This window comes from Chrysochloris asiatica, unplaced genomic scaffold (genome assembly GCF_000296735.1).
Source record: "Chrysochloris asiatica unplaced genomic scaffold, ChrAsi1.0 scaffold00069, whole genome shotgun sequence".
Lineage (NCBI taxonomy): Eukaryota > Metazoa > Chordata > Mammalia > Afrosoricida > Chrysochloridae > Chrysochloris > Chrysochloris asiatica.
Window position 1 is genome coordinate 2,680,422 of NW_006408587.1, and position 19,631 is coordinate 2,700,052.

Here is a 19,631-nt window from a genome sequence, read left to right on the forward strand (position 1 = left end):
ATGGAAGATGAGCCCCTTAGATTGGCAGGCACTCAGAATACACAGGGGCAGTAACAGTGGGCTCAGAGCACGTAGAGGGTGGTGGATGGAGCAAGATTTTGTTCTGTTGCGTATGAAGTCACCATGAGCCAGACCCAACTCAAAGGCAGCTAATAATATATAATATGAATAGCCAAAGGATTCTTAAGATAAGGGGGTAGGGAAGTAGTATTTATGGTATGCCAAATGTGGCCCTGCGGGTTAATGCACTGGAGTGCAAGGTCAGTTTGAACTGCAAGGTTCACAGTTCAGTCTTACCAGCTCTTCTTGGAAACCCTGTACAGTGTTCCTAAGAGTCGGAGCCAACTCCACATCACCTAACAGCAAGAACAAGTATGTTTCAGGCACTGTTTAGACTTCAACTTTTTCAATCATCTGCATTAGGAAATGGTAGTTTTCTGCCATTGAAGAACTTAGAAAAAAAAATTGGTTATTAATTTAGCTACAGTTTTTTGGACATTCCCTTCCTTCTCCCTGAAACTGCCATATTGAGGGTCCCAGTGTTTACAGAATAAGCATTCTTTATTTGGTAAGGAGATGCTTTGTGAAGTTCACCTTAGCATTCTTTTGCTTTCACAGCTTTTCTGCAACTTTTGCTTTTGATGTAATATATTTTAACTTGGAAATTAAACAGACAAAAAAGCAACCAAAGAACTTATTCTCATAATACTTCCAGTACGTTGTTGCTGGTAAGTGCCATCGAGTCAGTTCCGACTCATAACAACCACCCTGTATAGCGTTTCTAAGGAGTGGCTGGTGAGCTTGAACTGCTGACCTTGCAGTTCAAACTGACTTTGCAGTTCAGCACATTAACCCACAGCACCGCCAGGATTTCCAGTATAATACCTAGATAATGGACAGAAAGATTGGATGACTGTACATTTAGCATATGAGACATGGGTTGTCATTGTCCCAAGTGAGTTGACAACTAGAAAATTTCTGAGCGAGTATCATTTCACTCTTCAGTTCATTGGATGTGAATATCCATAGCTGTTACTAATGCATCATATCTTCCTTGGCAAATCATTGACCTGACCTCTTTGACAAATTTTAAATCAATATAAGGGGCCTTTAAAAAGTTCAAAGAAAAATGGAATTAAAAGATAGAATTTTACTATGAACTTTGAAGCCCCCTCACATTAATTTGGTACTGGATAAGCACTGGACCACATGGTGGGCTTGAACCACAAGGCTAGTGAATCAAACCTACCAATCACTCCTTGGAAACGCTATACAAACTCGTTATGAGTCAGAACCAATTTGATGGCACGTAATAGCAACAACATATTATTGTTGTTGTTAAGTGCCATTGAGTCACTTCCGACTCATAGCAACCCTGTATAGCGTTTCTGAGGAGCAGCTGGTGATCATGAACTACCAACCTTGCAGTTCAAATGGCTTTGCAGTCTAGCACATTAACCCACAGTGCCACACCAGGACTCCAATTAGTAGCTTAAAAAGCAATTAGCCAACAAACATCAAAATACTGTTTATTGACAAAGTACCTAAATATACCGCATGGGGAGGGGATAGTCTCTTTAACAGATGGTGCTGGCAGGACTGGAAAGTGATACACAAAAGACTGAAACAAGACCTTCACCTCACGCCTTATACAAAAACCAACTCAACATGGATTAAAGACCTAAATGTGAATCCCAGAATTATGAAGACCATCACTGAAAAAATAGGGAAATGTGAGGGCACTAATTCAGGGAATACACAGACTACCAAACATTTTGAAAACTACATAAACAAAAGTAGACAAAACATATGATTGGGACATACTGAAAATTAAAAACTTATGTGCATCAAAAGACTTCACCAGAAGAATAATAAGGGAACCCACGGAATGGGAAAAAGTCTTTTGCAATGACACATCAGACAAGAGACTAATTTCTAAAATATATAGGAAACTACAACACCTCTACAAGAAAAAGACAAATAACACAATTTAAAAAATGGGCACAGGGCATGAACAGATGCTTCTCCAAGGAGGAGACCCGGGCAGCCAACAAACATATGAAGAAAATTTCATGATCACTAGCCATTAGAGAGATGAAAATCAAAGCAACAATGAGATATCATGTCACACCAGCAATAACAGCAAAGATCAAAAAACTAGAGGACAATAAATGCTGGTGGGGATATAGAGAGATTAGGACACTCCTGCATTGCTGGTAGGATTGCAAAATGGTCCAACCTCTCTGGAAAGCAATATGGCACTTCCTCAGAAGGCACTTCCTCAAAAGGTAGAAATACCTTTTGATCCAGCAATTCTTCTACTTGGTATTTACCCACAAGAAATATGAGCCATAACATGAGTTGATATATGCACACCAATGTTCATAGCAGCACTATTTACAATAGGAAAAAGATGAACACAGCCTAAGTGCCCATCAACTCAAGAATGGATAAACAAACTGTAGTACATACACACAATGGAATATTAAGCTACCTTGAAGAATAACAAAGAAGCTGCAAGCCAACACATAACATGGATGAACCTTGAGGACATTATGCTGAGTGAAATTAGTAAGTCACAAAAGGAGAAATATTGTATAGGACCACTACTGTAAAAGACTTAGAAAAAGAACCCATACTAAAGGGGCAGGAGAGAATTCTTTGCAGGTTACTGGGATGTGGGAGGTGAAGTGAGGTGGGAGGGGAAGGTGGAGTACAGGGTAGAGAATGTCCACAGGATAGTCTGGGTGCTAGGGAGAGGGGCAATACACAAGAAGGGGGAGGGGAATGGAAAAACAAAGTGGATGGGAAAATAATTAGCCAGGTTTGCATGGGCTAAGTGGGACAGAGGTAAATAATGATGTATGCACAACTCTGGAACAACAGGGCCCTAGATAAAGGGATTGAGACATGGTTGGAATGGGCAAAACAGGGGGAAATAACGTTAAGATGCTTGGCTGTATTTTGAATCTTGGTTCCCCTAGCATACCAATATAAAATAGACACTTGAGGGGGAGAGAAAGGAATAGCCTGAAATATCACCATAGAAAGCTTGTAAGTCCGTCTTCTGCCTATAATTGATTGGAATACCTAAAATGGGCTACAAAGTGCCCAGTGAACAGGCTTCCTGAGGAGCCTCTGCATTACATAAGACCATAGGTGGAATCCTGAATTGCATCCAGAATCTTCTGAGGTGGGAAATTTCCACTTGAAAGGACAAGCAGACCAGCCTGGAGTGCCTAGAAGAACAGAAGCTACTTCTTGAAAGAAAGACCGACAGGAAAAATACAAAGCAATATAGGCAGTCTGACTGATTACTACAAGAACAAGCAAGTTGCTTGCCCAGGAGAAATCAAGGCAAGTGGTCGGGTCTCCTCAAGGCAAACACCCTTCTAAGACTAAGACTGAATGGGAATACATGCTCTGATTGGTGACCACGTTCATCACCGGTAAGGGGAAGTGAGGGAAATACAGCAATGAAGCTGCAAGCTAAGCCCTACAATGTTCAATAGACTCCTGTGAACCCGGGTGGAGACCTGGTTGGCTACCAGTATGGCAAGACCTGGGGACTCTTGGGCCCAGAGCCAGTGACAGCCACAGAGGACTAGAGTGGAAGGTGAAGAGTCCAGGTGATAAGAAGAGAGGACATATACATAAGAATACCCACACTTGCTGATAATACCCACTTGACCTGGCTTCAATGACTGGATGATCAGAGCTCAACTAGAAGAAAAAAGAAGAGGGGAAAAAAAGAGTAATCTGATACAATTTGATGAACTTGACCCACACCTATGGATGCAGTAGCTCAAAAGAGGGAACAAATCTTTACAGCAAGGATCATTGCCACCCCCTCCATACACAGAGTAGACAGGGATGGGCAACTTGGACATTGGCTACCTAAAATGGGGGAGAGGGGAGCTACAAAGGCAAGAAGTGACTGGCTTACAAGCTTTTAAGAGGGAACCTAGATCCAGAGGGCGTGGAGGAAGGTAGACTCTCCGCTGAGTAGTATCCAATCTGTCTGGGCGGGGCTGTGGAAAGGAGATGTGGATAGGTCTCTTTTGATACAATAGTGAATAATTGTTATCAGGACTGCTTGTTAGGGTTGGAAATGTAAAGGTAGGCATTTTGTAGCAAAAGGAGGAGAGTGGTTGACTTTGCAGTCTAGGAGCAGAGATCCATGGGACCATCAAGGGAGAAGAGCGGAGAGTGGGACCCTACCCAGAGAAGCAGTGATGCCAGAGATGGAGGCAGAGAGGATGTCATGGAGAGATGGAGCAGCTGGGGACTTTAGAACCAGAGAGGGAGGGGGGCTGTGTGCTGATGACCAGGGGGAAGGTTTTTGATGCATGGAGAGGATTGTAACCATGGCAATGAAATGATATATGATAGGATGAATGTAAAACTAATGTTCTCCCATGTAAACTATCACATAATTTACAATAAAACATTAAAAAATTACTGTTTATAATATGCTAGGCATAAGCTTAAACTAATTTACCCCGATAAAACAATGATAACAATTACAAAAGCAAGACATCTATTGACAATATTTAGTATTTTCTTACAATGCACAAGACTAATTTTTAAAAGAGATTTCTGGAAAGATGGCACTTATGGACCACAGTCACTGACAAGAAACCCTATAGAGGGTTGCTATAAGCTGAAACTGATTCAATGGCACTTAATGATGACAACAACAAAAACATGAGTCCAAAACTTATGTACTTCTCACCAAAAATATTGCCTGAAGAATATGTGTAAATATGTTGTTGTTGTTAAGTGCCATTGAGTCGGTTCTGTATAGGGTTTCTGAGGAGCAGCTGGTGAGCTTGAACGACTGACCTTACAGTTCAAATGGCTTTGCAGTTTGGCTCATTAACCCACAGTGTCACTGTGGCTCTTATTCCTTTAAGAAAACTGGTACAGCAAGGTAAATGTGCAATTAAAAAAAAAAAAAACCTTTTTTATTTGAATGTCAAAATAATATAGTATTGGTATTGATACAACTGTGAATAAATCTGTGTAAAAGTATGCTTCTTTTAAAAATACGATCTTCCTTATTCAGACCAAGCTACTATTTTCAGTGCTTTGGAACTAAATGAATATTGCCATTCATTCAGAAGTTCAACTGAAAGTAAAAACTGGCATGAAAATTTAACATGTTTTCTATAGGAATAAAGCAAAGTGTACCTTAGTTACTTTGAGGCAGTCTTTCTCCTATTGTTTGGTTCAATATATTGGTTTCCTAGAGTGTTCACAGAGAAGAGGGCATTCACAGTTTTCAGACTACCCATATCATCACAGTTGGAGTTCCTCAGCTGCTAACCCAAAGGTCTGAGGTTTGAGTCTACCCAGAAAAGGCTAAGAAGAAAGCCCTGATATTCTACTTTAAAACTTTAGCCATTGAAAACCCTTTGGAGAACAATTCTTGTCTGACACACAAGGAATCACCATGAGTCAGAACTGACTCAGCGGCAACTGGTTTCATTTTCTTTGGACCATTATAGTTAGTGAGGAGCCACAATTCTAACCTTCTTTTATTCTGTGCCAAATATTTTCCAGCTCTGCATTCCTTTTCATTCAATCCACCCCAAATAATATAAGGGTTGTATACTCTTCCATGTTTTCCTCAATCAATGGACTTTCTGGTTTGCAACTTTTACAACACTAACTGCCTAACATGTCCCCCATTTCCTGTGATTTGCGTCAGTGTGGGTAAAGTCATCTCAATTTCATTTTGGACTTGGGTAGTATTACCAAGAATGAAACATAGCTGTAAGAACAACTTACTCTGTGGCCAAAGGAACTGTGGATGTCTGTACTTTTGTGTTCTTCCTGGAGGAGAGTCATCATTAGTTTGTTTTATTCTTAGTTTAGAGCCTGAGGCAATGGATCTATTTCATCTACTACTTTTTGTGAGTTACATCTTGAATACATTGCGGGATCTACCCAATGAGACCAAAACTAACTCAAATGATCCTGATCCTTTATTGCTTCTAAGCTCCAACAGAGAATAAATCTATAGCAATGCGTTGTCAACTTATATGAGCTCATTGAAAATACTGAAGTTTTTTTTAGAGCACATCTTTCTGTTTTCTTTCTTACTACATTCATAGAAAAATGTTGTTGTTAAAATTATATTCTCAGCCTCCCAAACCTCACCTTTTCTTTGTTTTGTATTATTTGGCTACCCAGTTTTAGTTGATGTTATTGAATTTAGATGAGGAAACTTTAGAATGTTTTAAAAGAAGGCAATAAAAATTTAATCCTAAAATTTAAGGCTAAGAAAGATGTTATGACAAAACCTTACAGGGTTGTTCATCCAGGAGAAGAGATGATCTTCCTGGTACAAAAGTCCCAGCTCATAAATGACTGTGCTGCAGACTGGCTAGAAATTGTGTTTCATATCATTTGAATTATACCATATGGGGCAGTCTGACAATCAACCCATCAATCAATTCCTTCATTTTCCTGTTGTGATGCTTGCACAAATCACCATTTAGGAGCACCCTTTTGCTACAGTTTTGTTTTTTTTTTTTTTAGAACTTTCAACCAGTTCTTCCTGGTTCAGTCATGAGTGACAAAGTGACATTAGAATGTACCCAAATTTCTAAAATGTGGGTATACCAGAAAGATAATCAGAATGGGGAAAATTCTGGGTAACACCCTGAAGAAAACTTAGTCTCCCTCTGAGAAAACAAGGGTAGCGTGCACATTACATGGTAACCAAATCTCTTGATCAGCAGAGGCAGAAACAAAGGTATTTGACTCAAAGATGGACAGCTATACACTTCAAACATATGTTGCTCTCCACAGTGCTGGCAATAATCCAGTTTCCTACATCAGGCTTCTATAAGGGTACACTAAGTCTTTTCCAAATCTCCCAATCTAGGACTTTCACCTATAATTTTCCCATTCTTATGATCATTCCAATACATCCCCAAACCCTTTGCCATCAAGCCAATTCCAACTCATAACAATCTCATAGGGCAGAGTAGAACTGCTCCTTAGAGATTCTGAGACTGTAAATCTTTATGGGAGTAGACAGCCTCATCTTTCTCCCTTGGTGCAGCTGGTGGGTGTAAACCACTGACCCCAGAGTTAGCAGCCAAGCTATTAACCCACTGCACCACCAGAGCTCCTAAAGAACCTGCCTACAATTGCCTGTGTATAGCCAAGGTCATGGATTCATTCCCCATGTGGGTCAGTGCAGCTAGAATGTGCCACATTTTACAAATTCAGCGTGTCCCAATCTTGCGGCATCAGCCATGTTTGAACCAGTTCAATCATATTCAAAGTATTGGTTTTATGTGGTAATACACTGATATATAAGCACCGTAGCCAAGATATCAAAAGTTGGATACTATCCTTGAGCACATAAAAAATGAAAATAACTGAGAGCCAATTAATCAAGATGTGGGTTGTTTAGCTGTATTATGAGACATCCCACTCCCATCCAAAGAGCAAGATTGGATGCATACCTAATTTCCTTAAGGAAGGAGGTGGGTTCTCAATAGGCCTATCTAGACAGCTGTCACCATCAGACCAGTAAATAACATAATGATAAATGAAGAAAAGATTGAAGTTGTCAAAGACTTCATTTTGCTTGAATCCACTAACAACACTTAGGAAAGCAGCAGTCAAGATATCAAATGACACAAGGCAAATCTCTTGCATTAGACCTCTTTAAAGTGTTCAAGAGCAAAAATGTCAGTTTGAGTACTAAGGTACACCTGACCCAAGCCATGATATTTTCAATAGCCTCATATGCATGTAAGAGTTGGACAATAAATAAGGAAAACCACAGAAGAATTGGTGAATTTGAGGTATGGTGCTGGAGAAGAATATAAAAAGTACCAAGGGCTACCAGAAGAAGAAAGAAATCTGTGTTGGAAGAAGTGCAACTAGAATGCTCTTTAGTAACCAGGATGAAGTGACTTTATCTCTCACACTTCGGACACTTTATCAAGAGGGACTAGGCCCTGGAGAAGGACATCATACTTGGTAAAGTGGAGGGTCAGCCAAACATAGGAAGAGTCCCAATGAGATGGATTGGCACAATGGCAGCAGCAATGGGCTCAAGTATAGCAATGACTGTGAGGACCACATAGGACTGGGTAGTATTTCCTACTGTTGTACGTAGGATTTCTAAGGGTTGGAATTGATTCAACAGAACCTAACAACAACAACAGACAGTTGATATGTGTTCCTTAGGAGGCCCAATCGACTTGTGTCTAATTCTACCAGTAAAATTTAGAGTACAGAGTCAGGCTTCCTAGCAGCCACGATGCCTGGAGCAAATAAGTACAGCAAATAAGTACTGCTATGAGTCAGAACCAACTTAAGGACACACAACAACTACAACAACAACAACAACAACTTGATGGTCTGGACTCCCAGAGTTTGTGGGCGAAAGACTTTATCGAAGATCTGATTTGTCATCATATTAAATCATCCTCCCATTAGGACCTGAAGAAAAGAATCATGGATGTGTTCAGGAGGGAAAGTGTCCGTGTTAAATACCTATAAGGTGTAAAGGCGTAAATTCCATTTTTAAGAATGTCAGTTAAATTAGGACTCTTCTATTCCAATTACTGTTCTGCCCCTTCCCCTACCCCAACTTTGTGTTGTTGTTGGTAAGTGCTATTAAGTCAGTTTCAACTCAGATCAATCCTGTTCAGGGTTTTTGAGGAGCAGCTGGTGGGTATGAACTACCAACCTTGCGGTATACTGCTTATCTTATAGTGCCACATCAGGACTCCTACTCTACAGGACTCCTAAACAGCAACTAGCAAGTGCAGGAAGGATGCATGAGCACAAACTAAGAAGCCAATCATAAGCCTTTTCTGGAAGACAGGCAGCTTATCTACCATAGTCCCTTAAAGTAGACAATAGGAAAGGTCTCACCTATGAATGAAGCTATAGGCTTTGGCTATTACCTGGTTGTTGTTAAGTGCCACTGAGTCAGTTCTGACCCATAGTGACCCTGTATAGGGTTTCTGAGGAGCAGCTGGTAAAATTGAACCCTGACCTTTCGCTTCAAACCGACCTTGCACCACACCAGGACTCCTATTACCTAATTGTCATTTAAAATAACTAATTTGAGACTCTGCTGCCATTTGAAAACTATCATAAATTAACAAGAAAATTACAGAGCCTGCTTGAGGTAGATTCCCGTGGTGGGAAAATAACCCTGCTGAATAAATTTAAAAAGGCTGACACTGTAAAACAAAAAAACACACAGTTGCGTTACACACAAGTCATGCTTGTTGCTTGTTCAATAAGCTAAGTTACAAAGATAGCAATCTTAGCCCACATGTCTAATTCTCCCTTTTTCTGCATGAAATAACAAAAGACAAATGAAATCTAAAATTAGGAAAAATAAACACATAGAAATCTGAAAGGGGTTCATGATTAAAGGACCAGAAAATTTGTAACATTTCCAGAGGATATAAGCAATGCATTGGATTGATAGGAAAATTAATATCAACTAAGTTACTGGAACCTAAAACAAAAGAGGTTTCCTGAGGGGAAAAAAATGGATAAAATTCCCCTACAGTCATGAAAATTCCAAAGCTGGGACTGCAAGGCTAAGGGTAGGGGAAACTTTGAAACCATCAGTATAATTTAAAGACGTTGGAATATATTGTGAATGCAGAGTCCTGGTTGCGGTATCTGCCTCTGGGTTAACCAGCTGCTGCTCAGTCAATTCTGACTCCTGGTTACCCCATGTGTGTCAGAGTAGAACTGTGTTTCATAGGGTTTTCAATGGCTCATTTTTCAGCAGTACATCACCAGGTTTTTCTTCCATGACACCTCTGGGTGAATTGGAACCTGTAACCTTTCAGTTAGCAGCCTAGTACTTTAACCATTTGCACCAACCAGGGATTCCCCCTTCTAGGTTGTTGTTGTTAGGTACCACCAAGTGGGTACCAACTCATAGTGACCTGATGCACAGCAGAATGAAACATTGCCTGGTCCTGGGCCAACCTCACTACTGTTGCCACGCTTGAGTCCATTGATGCTGCCACTTGGCCAGTCCATCTCATTGGGGGTCTTCCTCTGTTTTTCTCTGACCCTCCACCTTACCAAACATGATATCCTTCTCCAGCAACTGCTCCCTCCTGACAATATGTCCAAAGTATGAGAGACGAAGTTTGGCCATCTTTGCCTCTAAGGAGCACCCTGGCTGCACTTCTTTGAAAATGGATCTATTGGTTCTTTTGGCAGCCCATGGCACTTTCAATATTCTCCTCCAACACCATAATTCAAAAGCATCAATTCTTCTACGGTCTTCCTTCTTCACTGTCCAGCTTTCACATGCATATGAGGTTATTGAAAATACCATGGCTTGGGTCAGGCACACCTTAGGTTAGAGCTGATTAATTAGATTTTCTGTGGTGAAGCAGATTGTAGAATAACCAAGGTTAATACCTATGAAAGGCATTAGAGCCTGAGGAAAAAAATAATTTTCAGATTAAATAGCCTTCCCTTTGTCCTCTAGTAAAAACATGCAAAGCAGAAAGATTAGAAAGATCTGAATACTGAGAGAAAATAATTTAGTAGAAGTTGAAACTGAGAAAATAGAGAGAAGCGAGAAACCAAAAGGAAAAAAATAATAGAGGAAAATGTACAGGGCTTAAGGGAGGGTTGCTGTTGATGAAAGGAGATGGGGATAAGACTTTTGTGGTTCAATAGTGAATGATTGCTACAGATCTGAATGTGAGTGTTGGAAATGTAAAGGTAGATGTTTCGTAACAAAAGGAAGGGAATGGTTGATTTTGCAGTCCAGGAGCAGAGGTCCCTGGGACCGTCAAGGGAGAGGAGTTGAGTGCAGGACCTTATCCAGAGAAGCAGTTACACCAGAGATGGAGACAGAGATGATGATGTGGAGAGATGGAGCAGCTGGGGACTCTGGACTCTGAGAGGGAGAGGGTCCGTGTGTTGACGGCCAGTGGGCAGACTTGCAGGGTATACCATCTGATTGTTTGATGATGCATGCAGGGAATTGTAATCATTGCAGTGAAGCAAAAAGTAGAATAGGATGAATGTGGGGCTGGTGTTCTCCCACGTAAACGGTTACATAATTCACAATTAAAAAAAAAAGAGAGAAAGGGTTACAAAGATATATTCTGATGAAAAGTCTAAAAGAAAAAAAAAAGATGGAGAAGAAAGTATATTGTGCTGTTGTTGGGCTGAATGCTCTGTATACAACTATGAGGTCAAGTTGGTAGATTGTGCTGTTTACTTCCTCTGTGACTCTGTCGAGTTTCTTCCTGGTTGTTCTGTCCCTTTTTGAAAGTGTACATGTCTCTCCATTGCCTTCTGGTTTCTGCTGACTAGTCAGAGCTTAATCTGATTTGCTTGTCTTTGTAAATAACATTTCTCTTTTCCTTGCCTGCTTTTAGGATTCTCTCCTTGTCTTTGATTTTGGAGAGCTTGATTATTATATGTCTTGGTGATTTTCTTTTGGGGTATATTCTTCCTGGGGTACATTCAGCTTCTTAGATGTTTACTTTCTCATTTTTCAGCAGTACATCACCAGGTTTTTCTTCCATGACACCTCTGGGTGAATTGGAACCTGTAACCTTTCAGTTAGCAGCCTAGTACATCATCTTTTAAGATGTTAGGGAAATTTTCTTCCAGAAGCTCTTCTACTATCTCCTCTGTGGACTTCTCTGATTCTTCCTGTACTGGAATGCCAATAATTCTTAAGTTGTTCCTCTTCATGTTATCCAGCATGAATCTTGGACTCTCTTCAGATTTTTTTTTTATCCTTTTTTCTGCTTGCTCTTCTATCTTAGAGATAGTATTGAGAGATTTGTATTCCAGCTTGCTAGTTCTGGCATCCATCTCTTCTATTTTGCTCCTTTCCCCTTTCAGTGTATTGTCCATTTCTGATATTTTATTATTAATCATCTCTGGTAGCGTAGTGGTTATGAATCAGGCTGAGAACTGCAAGGGCAGCAGTTCGAAACTACCAGCTGTTCCGCGGGAGAAAGAGGAGGCTTTCTGCTCCCGTAAAGATTTACAGCCTCGGAAACCCTGTGCAGGGTCGCTATGAGTCAGAACCGACTCCATGGCACATAACAACAACAACAACAGACCTCTTTTTGCAGGTTTTGAATTGTTTGTCTTGATCATGTTTGATTGTTCTTATAGTACTTTCCGGACTTCTTCCTTGCTTTCCTCCACTCCTTTTCAGAGCATCTGAATTTGTTTCCATGTTATTCTTAAGAATCCCTTCTCATGCAAATCCAAAACCTGCTCTTCTTCTTCTGGGGATCCTTTGTCTGTCTCCAGCTCATTTGTCTCAGTTAGTCTTTTCTGTTTTTGGACGTGTTTTGAGATCATTTGTTGTGTTTTGTTTGTCATTTCCAGTAGTTGTGTGGGTTTTTAATGCTTAAATTCATGTTTGTTGTTGTGTTATTAAGCTTACTGGGTGTTTCCTGGTGGATATGATCAGGAGACAGGCTTCCCTTTTCACAAGTAATGCTCAGCAGCTATTATTGGCTCTTGTCTCGATCATGGAATATTATGGGGTATGCTTGTAGCTTGCTTATATGGCCATGATTGCTGTCTCTTCTTGGGTAATGTAGGGAGAAAAATATCTGACCTCCAGGAAAAATGTGTGATCAAAAGGATCAAAAGTAGAAGCAATATAAAAGTAGAGACAAAAACCACCACTTTGAAACAAAAATAAAACTGTGGCTGACTGTCCAGTTGCCTTGCTACACAGGCAGTGTGTGTGCACCATAGAAGCCTCCAGCAGTGGATGGGGGTATCCACTCACTCAGAACCTTCCTCTAGTCACCACCACAGAGGTGTGCTGATAGATATTGAGAAGTTAATGGGAGAAAGATTGTCTACTATTTTTGTCTCTGAAGGTCAGTTAGGTATCTGCATGTGCACAGTGTAATTCTTGAGATAGTTGTACATCCTTTAATGTTGGGGTTTTACAGATTGTTCATATGGTTTGTCTGTCAGGCCTGATGGGCCTGTTTTTTTCTTGCTAGATAGGTTGGAATAAAGGGTCCTGCACAAGTTAATTTTAGGGCTGCGACGCCGAGGCCGATGTCATAAGCAGCCACCAAGTTCTTTCTCTCTGTGCTGTGGGGAAACTGTGGGCTCAGCACCAGACTTTTTTTGGGGGGTGCACACCCACCTGCCTGATGGCATCTGGGCTGGGCAAAGAAGGCATGACAGTGAAGATGAGGTAAAAATGCGCTGAATTCCCGGTATCTCCTTTTGCAAATGTCACTGTGCCACTTTTAGTGCCAGTTCCCAGGGCTGGTCTGGCTGTAGCCCCACCCTCTGAATTCTGCCAGGTGGGGTGGCCGCAGAGGGAGTCCCATCTCGAGCGATTCCTATATCTCAGTATTTTCCTTTATATTGTGATTTTTTCCTCTTGTACATGTAGGAAACTGATGCCCTGCACCTTATGCTAAATCCAGAGCTCTGGCGTTGTTTTGTGAACTCAACTTCTCTGGGTTTTCTATCCCTCTGCCATCGAGCCTTTCCTACCTGGCTGTCTCTGCCACCACCACATTTCAACTTCTGTAGTTCTAATTCTTGATTTCTTTTTTTAAATCAGAGTAGTCCCCAGCAATGAACTAATTTGTACTTTGGAGGTTTTTAAAATTTATTTTAATTTTATAGAAAAGTATTTGTTGCATTCTCATTTTATACAAAAGCATAAAACCACTACTCCCCATGAGACAAGGAAAGAAGCAAACCCTGAAATTTAAATTTCTATGACACTGACCTAAAAATGAGAAAAGATTTTGGAAGGCTTCAAAAAATAGAGGCACAGATGGCACCAATTACAAAGATCAGGCAACTCTACAAATATACAGTCTAACCTGAAATTCACTATCAATGGGTGCTCCCCAGAGAAGTCCCCAAAGAGGCAGCACTCACAGCATTTCCATTTTCAATCCAGGTGATGGTGGGGACAGGGATGCCTGTTGCTGTACAACGCAGGGTCACAAAGGAGCCAAACGTGGCATTCAAGGATTCAGGAGACCTCAGGATCCTGGCAAAAACTGTTAGGAAGACAAAAGTGGTGAATGACTCTCCTGTAGGGAATCTTAAAAAAAAATGTCCATGTTCCTCTCTGTTTAAGAGATAATACCAAACTCTTGTCTTTATCTCTGTATAAAGAGTAATACTAAACTCCAAACCTGCCTATACGTCCTACACCTTGATGCTATGACACTTCATTTCTCACCTTTGCAGAACGTGCCAAACTTTTTCCACACTTAGGAACTTACTCCTGCTATTGATCTGTCTGAAATGTTCATCCCTCAGATCTTCACGGGACAGTTTCTTCTTATCATTCATGTCCTGGTTTGACTCTTCCTCAGAAGGAGTCTCCTTAACCACCCAACATAAAGTATATCTCTCCCCTTATCTATTTTGTTGTTTTCACAGCCCTTGCCACTTTCTGAAATTATTTTGACTTTCACTTGTTCATTGTCTGCTTCTCTCTGCTAGATAATGAGTTCTCTGAAGCAAAAAATAACACCCAACAAACCTTGTTTGTTTGTTTGCTTTCCTCCACTGTTATAGTTAGTAACTAGAAGGGTGTCTGGCCAAAGTAATGAACGGAAGAATTAATAAATGCTTCATGTCCTCAAATATTATCTCAGTTATCTGAGACAAAATCTTTAAAACTTTTTGGAGAATGAGATGAACATGTTGAGAAAAACGTTTTAGATAAAAATGTGAGCAAGAGTATTCCTTACTGATTAAGAGAAAATTCTTTAGATGCGAATATGAATTTTTCCTTTAGAGTAGAAATGAGACTCAGAATATATAATAAATTGAGAGATACTGAGACTCTTAGAATCACTGTGTTTGAAAGAGACTTCAATTAGATGACATGTTACAGATGTGTTAAATAAATTTCAGTTGTTTTAAGATGTGGTATGGATTGAATTTCATGCCTCCAAAATATGTGAATTCCTGGTCCTTATACCTGTGGATGTGATTCTGTTTGGGAATCAGGGTTTTCTTTTCTTATTTTAATGAAGTTATACTAGTGTAGGATGGATGTTAAACCTAATCACTTCGGAGATATAAAAACACTAGAATAGACACAGAGATACATACCGGGGAAGGCAGGAACCATGTGAGAATCATTTACAAGCTAAGGACTCGAACTTTCAGGGCTACCAATAAGGAAGGAAGCAGCACAGCTGAGACCTATATTTGGATGCTTATAAAACAGTGAGAAAATAATTCTGTTCTTGTAGTGCCTGCTTTAAGGGAAGTACTAGATAACTAAGGTGCTTTTCTCAATTTCTGACTTAAAATCCAATACCCTTTAAAAATAGGAAATCTTTGTGATTATCCATTATGGTAAATATATACATTTATGCTCCTGTTTTTGTTTTTTTATGTCTTAAACACAGAACATAATAAAATGGCATGAAGCATCAGTGAAAACAGTGCTTTGAAACTTAGTTCTAGTTGATGTGTGTTTGTTTAGAGTTTGAACTCTAAAGGAAAGTCCTAGATATGTTCTAGATATGCAGGACAATGATAGATCAAACCCAGAACTGTGTGGGAAGTTGGTCTGATTCTAGAATACCTCTTAAAAATGATTACATAATTCAGTGAGAGAGGTAGATATGACTTGCTTGAAAACTGAACACCTTTGCAGATTCAAACTAATTTAACTTCCTATCCTTTGCTACTAAGGACTCTAAAAGAAGTAATCCAGAAAAGCGTGTTAGAAATACAAGGCAGCTTCAAAAAGTTCATGGAAAAATCCATTATCTTTTCATTTTTTTCCTTCATGCACCCTCCTCATGCAAACAATGAGCCCAAAAGTCAGCAGAAAGGAAAAGTAAGACTAGATTCCAAACCCACTCACTGACAACGAGTTGATTCACAGTGACCCTATATAAGACAAAGTGGAATAGTTGCTTGGCGTTACGGAGACTGTACATCTCATCGTTCCCCCTCGAAACACCTGGTGGGTTTGAACCACCAACCTTGCAGTTAGCAGTCCAATGCTTAACCCCCAGCACCACCAGTGCTCTTTACTGTACTCAAGACAACAGTGTGAGCATTATTCATGGTTATTTAAATAGAAAAGGAAAAAAAAAAACAATTTAAAAGGCAGAATCAAATGCTAAAAATGAAATTGACTCTGCCCCCAAATAACCAAAATTCAGTCTGATTGTAATTAAGTCTTTGGCTATATTTATCAATCTAAAGATTGAGGAACACACTAAACAACAGCATAGGGATGCTATTCAACCAAACCCAGAATATGGAAAATTTCACATAGCAAATTATTGTTTCTTCAACAAATACAAAGCATGGGGGTGGGGTGGATGGGAGATAAAACTGTTACAGATTAGAAGACTTGTAAGCACTGTACCATAATACTGTACAATAAGCACTGGAATGCTAACCAAAAGAACGGTAATTCAAACCCAACAGCCAACTCCTCGGAAACCTCTACAGGGTAGTAGCTATGAGACTTGACGACACTTCAGAACAGTAATAACAAGAAACACAATACCTATAGTGTGTGGATCTTTTCTTGATCCTTATCCAACAAATCAAATGATAAAAGATATTTTGAGACAATCAGACAAAAACTGAACAGATCTTGTAGTCAATGGCATTAAGAAACTAGTGTTAACTGAGGCTGAGGTGGGGTAAGGAAAATGCTAATCTGGTTATGTTTAAATATTTATGTTCTTGCATCAAATATGTTGAATCAGTTAATAGTTAAAATTTTTCTTTAAAATTAAATTAACAATAAAATAGTAGAGGGATTTTTGCTGTTAAGTGCCGTCAAGTCAGAGCCAACCCATAGGGACCCTATATAGGGTTTCTGGGGAGAAATTGGTGAGCTTGAACTGCCAACCTTGTGGTTCAAACCAACTTTGCAGTCTGGTGCATTAGCCCACAGCACCACACCAGGACTTCTTAGTAGAGGAATAGAGAAAACAAAAAGGGCTGAATGTTAATGGTTGCTGTTGGGCAGTTGTCAACATTTTTATAAAGTAAAAAAAATTAATATAAAAAATTAATAATATTAAAACTACCTCTCTTTCCTTGGCAAGGGAATAGGAATGATATAAATCCCTTATAAATTCTAATTATGAGCAATTATTTCAAAGGACAAATTTAGTTCTTTTGGATTTTACTGTCTCTTGCACTTTTTAAAATTTTTTCTAGCTTCCGCTTTATCAATTATTTTAAATTACATTATTCTATGTGCCAATTACTAATATGAACTAATTAGGAGAAAAAAACATTCGCATAGAATCAGGTAGAATGATTTCACCTGAAGTTAGTTGTAAGCAACCTAATGTTTAGAAATAGAAACCTCGTTTGAAATACTAAGCTAAGGAAATACGGTTTTAAATAATATCAGCCTAAGGTTTATTTCCAGAGTCAAACTGTAGAACTTTAATATTTGGGAATATTATCCCTAAATTATCAAAGTTTAAGTTAAGCTGCTGGTGGTGGTGATGTGCCATGGAATTTGTTCCAACTCATAATGACCTTGTACAGGGTTTCCAAGGTTGTAAATCTTCACAGGTACAGAAAGCCTCATCCTTCTCCCATGTTAACGGCTGGTAGTTTCAAACTGCTGACCTTGAGGCTAGCAGCCCGATTCGTAACCACTACGTGACCAGAGCTAGAAAGGCACAAAGTATGTGTAGAGTGAAAAGTGCTGTCTTTGAAAGAAAACTGAAAGGAAAACTCTTTGTTCTAAAATTGTTGTTGTTGGGTGCTGATGAATCAGTTCCAACTCATAGCTGCCCTGTTTAGGGTTTCTGAGAAGTGGTTGGTGGGTTTGAACCACTTCCTTTGAAGTTAGAAGTCCGGTGCTTATCCTATAGTGTCACACCAGGGATCCTGTTCTAGGAGAGGGTTTTCCAAACACATTTGATTTCCAACTACTTTCATCTAAGCATATTCCATTAATTATATTGTCTGTGTACAATTTCAATGAATTGGATTTGGATTGTTGTTTTGTTAAGTGTTGTCAAGTTGGTTTTCCAACTCCTAGTGACCTTGTTTCCCAGGCTGTAAATCTTTGTGGGAAAAGATAGCCTCATCTTTCTCCCTAATTTGGTTTCATTTGATTTTATTAGGACTGATTACATTAATGTTCCTCACCCTCTGGAAGTAAAATCTAAGCTGGCTCTTGACATTTTAACATTCCTTCAAAAAAATGTAAGTCAAAAAAGAGAAATAAGTTTTTAGTCAAGGATAACTTTTGGCTCCAACTTGTTTGGGGTTTGTACTCCCATGCTGACGAAGTTTGTTCCATTTTATGTGTACTAGCAGAGTTTGGAACACGAAGTTAAAGCATTTCTGATGATTCAATATTTTCTTAAGAAACGTAAATGGCCAATAAGCATATTTTATAATAAAGCAGCCCATCTAATAGTACTCTATTAAATGCAGTGACTTAATATTTTCATACATAGCTAGTTATTTGTTAACAAAATAATGTTTCTTAAAGTTGCTTATATGGTCAGCAAAAGTAAACAAATGAATCAAATGAAATAGAATACATGAAAAAATACATGGTAGAAAAAATACCTTTAGCATCTTGCTCAGGTTCACTTTCTTCTATTAATAGAAACAAAGCAAAACAAACAAACACACAAACAAAAACAACACATCATGAAAAGGGAAATCTTAGACCACAAAAAGGTCAAATGTGCAGCAAGATTAATTAGAATCTTCTTGTTTCTTATTTCATAAGAAACAAAGGCAGTCAAGGGAAACTACTGACCTTATAAAAGCAAGTTATTATGTTTCAAAATATTTCAAATTATTACTTTTAGTCAGGCAGCACAATACAGAAAATATTAACAGCATACCCAACAACAGAGATCATTCATGCATTTTTATTTGAATGTTGATAATTATTCTTTCTTTCAAGACAACATTCTGCCTTCTATTCTGATAAATTGCATTTTCACTCTTAGCTTAGCTTCTCCTCTTACAAGGCCCTACTGTGAAGCCAGTGATGTTGAATCTGGGTTCTCAGCTATCATTTCTATGGCAATAGACTCATGTTATGGTAAACAGAGGATTAGGGGGTTTCTGCAGAGCAGAGCCTATGAACAACACAGATCTCTGTTCCTCTGTATTGAAACCCATAATGCTCAGAAACCAAGACAGAAATCATTATTTTCTGGGAAGCGACCTGGGGAAACAATCCCCAAAGGAAAACGTAAAAATATCTAAATATAAAGAGTTTAGTATTGTTTTTGAAAGACTACAAAATATCAAATTACTATATGGAATATAGTCATATCACATGTAAACCCCACAGTGGGTTGTGTTTTTTTTTTTTTTTTTCCTTTAAAGCTTCTTTGTTCATATTAATTCAGATCTCCCTTAGAATTAATAATTAATCAACTATGATCTAGTACAAAGTAGCAGCAGCAATACTGTTAACTCCTCTTAATGCTAAGAATACATTTACAGAATTCTTCATTCACATAAACAAACAAAAAAAACCCCACTGCCATGGAGCCAATTCTGACTCATAGCAGCCTATACAGGGTTTCAGAGTCTAAATCTTTATGGGAACAGGCACCTTCGTCTCTCTCCCATGCAATAGATGGTGTGTTTGA

At 39.1% G+C, this 19,631-nt stretch overlaps 1 protein-coding gene across 3 annotated transcripts in view; it reads right to left on the reverse strand.

Moving 5' to 3' along the window:
• Positions 1–19,631, reverse strand: part of MUSK (muscle, skeletal, receptor tyrosine kinase) — a 153,820-nt gene that overhangs the window by 73,736 nt on the left and 60,453 nt on the right. For 2 of the 3 annotated variants that reach the window (XM_006864678.1, XM_006864676.1), the window contains exon 6: positions 13,924–14,048. In XM_006864678.1, the coding sequence (XP_006864740.1) occupies positions 13,924–14,048 (125 nt within the window). Of the gene's footprint in view, positions 1–13,923; positions 14,049–18,585; positions 18,616–19,631 lie in introns of all 3 variants that reach the window. The other variant, XM_006864677.1, reaches the window with a different exon arrangement.